Source organism: Haliotis cracherodii, unplaced genomic scaffold (assembly GCF_022045235.1).
Source record: "Haliotis cracherodii isolate W230 unplaced genomic scaffold, xgHalCrac1.p SCAF_5, whole genome shotgun sequence".
NCBI classification, from domain to species: Eukaryota; Metazoa; Mollusca; class Gastropoda; order Lepetellida; family Haliotidae; genus Haliotis; species Haliotis cracherodii.
In genome coordinates, this window is record NW_027266308.1 from 35,605,056 (window position 1) to 35,609,600 (window position 4,545).

At 35.2% G+C, this 4,545-nt stretch overlaps 1 protein-coding gene across 1 annotated transcript; it reads left to right on the forward strand.

Annotated features, from left to right (window-relative positions):
* The first annotated feature begins 3,147 nt into the window (after positions 1-3,147).
* LOC139443398 (uncharacterized) lies at positions 3,148-4,227 on the forward strand. The gene is made up of 2 exons (XM_071224386.1): positions 3,148-3,499; positions 3,770-4,227. Exons 1-2 carry the CDS (start codon positions 3,148-3,150, stop codon positions 4,225-4,227), a joined length of 810 nt encoding a protein of 269 aa, XP_071080487.1.
* The last annotated feature ends 318 nt before the right edge of the window (positions 4,228-4,545 follow it).

A 4,545-nucleotide genomic window follows, 5' to 3' on the forward strand; every position in this document is an offset into this window, starting at 1 on the left:
TGATGAAAGTGATATGAAGCGTGAAATGTTCTACGCGGCCAATGTTTAATAATAAATGTAACTGAGGAACTTCACATGTAATGGTTTATTTGTCAGATATCCATCATATTATAATATGAAAATGTAAAATAGTCTGAAATTGTAATCGAGTGTTTAGCATTTGCATGTGTTATTTCTTTTCCCGCCTAAATAGCCATACCAGTCACGCGTATATAACCATAAAAGGAATAGTTGTGGTACGTTCGTGACATAACAATGAGTAACATTGAAATGAGAGACAGTTAACTGATGGAGATTAACCAAGCCCCTAGTACATTTCAGAAAAGAAATACACGTATTTGTGTTCAAATGAAACAGGTCTTCATACTTATATAATACACATCCGTCACGTTTTACTCTTTATCATCCGTGGTTCTTACTTCAACAGACAAAGAATGCATCACAATGGGAAGACTAACAGTATTGTGTAGAGACATTTGATGAATCCGGTGTCAACAAAAATGTTGTGGAACAATGGTGTATGAATGATAACACGAACGAATACCTGTCCACAATAGAAACTGTTTTCACTTTAATGTCAGCGTAGAAGACGAGGTCCATGTTTTGTTTCACTGCGTATTATGTGACGATATCAGGGCAACTCTTTTTAATGTATGTATTGCTAAATCTTATAAAGTTTTAGATAAACCTGATATCGACAAACTTTTCAGTGACTCCAGTGTTTGTTTTATACTTGCCAAAGTCTGCTTTTTAATTCTAAATCGTAGAAGGCATCTTATATATGGACAACGTTTTACTATATCATCTTTATATCATTTGTGTATAAATTTTATGATAATTTGTCACTCATAATTCTTTTGAATGGTTCGGTACATTCTATCTATGTCAAGTTGTACAAAGCTGTTTTATGTATGTACAGAAGTGAGACATTAATAAACCATTGTCTGCCTGTCTGTGTCACCAGGAAGCCTATAATTAAAATTAACAACAAAGGCTGTCATATTTGGTGTGATGTTCGAAGTATGAATTATGTATTTACAATCAGCGGTAATATTCCATAAATTTATTATAAGGATATATTTTTGGGTGTTAAATATCATATAATTAGAAAAACAAATGAGTCTGTTACATGTCAAAGGAGCAAGGATTAAACGCAGTGCATTTGCCGTTACATGGAACCAGAATTTTGAACCTCCCAACCAATGTGGATGGCATTTCCAAATTTGACTTGAATCATATGTTCCTGTGATCTTACAGGTTAACAACTGATTTGCCTTTACATGTGTTTGTATAGGGTTCTACCAGTTGAACAAGATTTTTTTCGCGAACACCTGGTATCATGACTATTTCATAATGACTCATAAACACATGCTTAACATATAGTCGGAATTGTAAACCAAACTATGCTTTTAGTAGTGTTTTCGTATGACCGTGGAATTTTTTTCTTTTGTCATTTTTATTTATTTATCGCCTTTGATCATATGATTTCTCCAGTCCTCTTGTAGTATCGTGAAATCTAGGGTTTTAGTTATTGTTCTAATTTAGAATGACTTAAGTTATTTTATTCATTAAGCCTCAAATTACGACGGAGCACATGCTCTGAGATGTTTTGTTTAAGAAAAGCACGTTAGGCTTTTGGTTTAAATTGATGTTTCCAAAGCAAAAAGAAAATGGGTTTTCAGTTATTACATATAAAGGTTTATAAAGGACATTTGTTGACAGAGTACATTGTCTCCCGTGTTTTTTATGTAACAAACATATTTGGGATAGTTGTGGTTGGAATAACCTGTATATTCTCTAGGCAATGGTTGATGCTAAAGGATCCACCAAGATGTGGCCAATCTCCATGCTCTTATCATCAAAAGGTAGATATCATAGTTGCATCAAATCAAACTTTTGTTATAATAATATTTACTTCAGATTATCGTCCCTCGCTGTCCTGTTTTAAAATTCCATGCTTCGTATCATTCATTAACCACTGAAGTTAGGAGGTTGTTCAATAAACTTGTCAATGACAAAATGTCATTTACGCAACTCCTATCTTGGAGATCAAAATCTATGTTTGTTCCTGTGCCTTTTATTCAAACATGAGAGATTTCAATTTTTACACGGATATTGCTTCCAACGCCACAATATTATTATTAACTTTTAACAGCGTTTTTGCCTCGTGTATTATATATTGTACTGTATCTGATGTACAGCTGTAAACGGGTTTCCGAATGTTTAATGTCTCTTATCATGCAAATATACATTCAATTCAAAAATGTATGTTTTCATGATAAATATTTTGTTATGGAAATTTAAAACTGAGTATTCTTTGTGTGTATTATTCTATGCGCAGTTGAAATGTAAAGTACATAACATGGCAGTTAATAATATAATTTCGGAGAGAAACTAATCTGGACACTGTGTACATAAATATTGTTGAAAGCAAGGTTTTTGCATGCATATAGCACGTTAACTTAATTGTGGCAATCTTCAATTATTTTGTTGTACATATATAATTATTTTCGATAAATGAATAAATACATATGTATTTCTGTTTAAAAAAAACAAATACTGCATTTTTTTGGAACCAATACATACATCTTATGGTACATGTGCCCAGATAAACACAAGAACAACGTAAAGAAATATTTTCACACATTTTGGCCTCTATGAAATTACCCACAGAATATATTTGACACTATATAAACATAGTTAGCTTACCATAAACTTCAGATTGCCAATTATGAATTCGGTTAAGTAGTACAACCCATCCATTATATTACGTCACGAAGGTGAATTAATTTTACTGCCTGTAACAACATTTGTGTAATGACCTGTCTCCGCGTGAGCCCCGCTGAGAATGTGTAGACAGGGTGATTGGGCAGTCATTGATGAGAGACCACTGTAAACATCACACGGCGTCTGTCAAAAGATGGCGATATGCCTAAGAAACCAACCGTGACTAATAGGAAGCACATGTTTCCAGCTCAAATTTAAATTACATATTTAAACCGGCTTAGCTCCATAAACAGGTAGCACACCAGAGAAACAGACTAATCAAGGGTTGATGGACCGGGCACATATGACAACTCAACAACTCAGTTCATTCAGAGCAAGTGTGCCTTCGAGCAAAGAAGTATATTGTAGATCTGCTTCACCATGTTACATCCAGCTGCTACAGTGTCTCCGCAACTAAAACAGCCGCTGTACATCGACACGGACATTAACTACAGTTTGGATATGTCCAAGTTCCCTGGTCTGGACGACCCTTCCCACCTTCAGCAGCCAGCATTGTTGATCGCCACAACGGACACACTTTCAAACTATTTCTATCATTGTGCACATGCCATTACGCCTAGTGAAGTTACAGATGCTGACAATGCCATGTCTACCTGTTGTGTGCAGTATCCTAAGCACGTGGATGCACCTTCCAAGTTTCCCGATAACAACATTAGCAATCATTCTGATGCATCTTGTGGACATATCTTGGAGGATATTCTTAATGTGATAGGTAAATATTTCGTTTATTGTTGACTACTGATGACTCCTTAATTATCAATTTCTGATGCTGCTGTTGATAACTAAGACAAAATTGTTATGGATGAGCAACTTCTTTATTACAATTGGGCGACGTTTCGGTGTAAATAAGTTGATAAGTTTGATCAGCATAAAAAATAACTAACGAAGTCAGTAACAATGGATAAAAAACGTTTATAATGTCGATTTTCTTGCCGGTATGTGCTTTACATTATCACTAAATCGAATTATTCCCTTTCTTCAGATACCTGCGCGGACGGATTACTTGAACGATTAATGAAGATTCCAGAGAGTACAATCTCAAACAATACGATAGTACCAAACAGGAATACACCTCATCAGTGTCACTCTGATCTGTCACACCCACCTCTGTTATCAAGGAACTACCAGCAGAATGGACAAATACATTACAGATTCTTCCATGGTGCGAGACACGTCCAGAACAACACACCTTCATGTCCTACAGGTGATACTGGATTACGTCGGATTTCTGACTGTGTGCGTAATCTGCAGTCCTTGTCAGCTGTCAAAGATAGTGTATCTTACAAGAGGAAGCGAACACATGACGGGCTTGAATCTGACATACAAAAGCGACAATGTAAAGGACTCGATACTTTCGATATTGGTCGTTACTATGGTTACCATGGATCGTATCTTGGATATCAGCAAGTGCCACCGTTTACAAGACGCGTTGTGACGTAAAGGCCTTATCTTACAATTTTATATGTAATTTATATCATCATATTTATATGAGAAATAATCTTTTTAAAGGTGCTATGAACAATCCCGGATGCCAAATGTATTTTACCGTATTGTTTTTTTCTGCACCAATTCACTATATGAAGAGGTAACAGTATGTTCATACAGATATGTTATGGATCATTCAACATTACATGAATATATACATATAAAGTATATTTTACTTATTTGCTTGGTAACAGGATGACTTACATTTCTATTTTCATGGATGTACGGGTTCCATCCTCCGAAACAAGAAAATGGTTTTGTCAAAGTACGAAC

What these genes read in the sequence shown, in the direction of transcription:
- LOC139443398 (XM_071224386.1), top strand. Translation starts at nt 3,148, where the DNA reads ATGTTACATCCAGCTGCTACAGTGTCTCCGCAACTAAAACAGCCGCTG. An exon ending in GGATATTCTTAATGTGATAG is followed by an intron (nt 3,500 to 3,769) that starts GTAAATATTTCG and finishes CCCTTTCTTCAG; the next exon opens with ATACCTGCGCGGACGGATTA.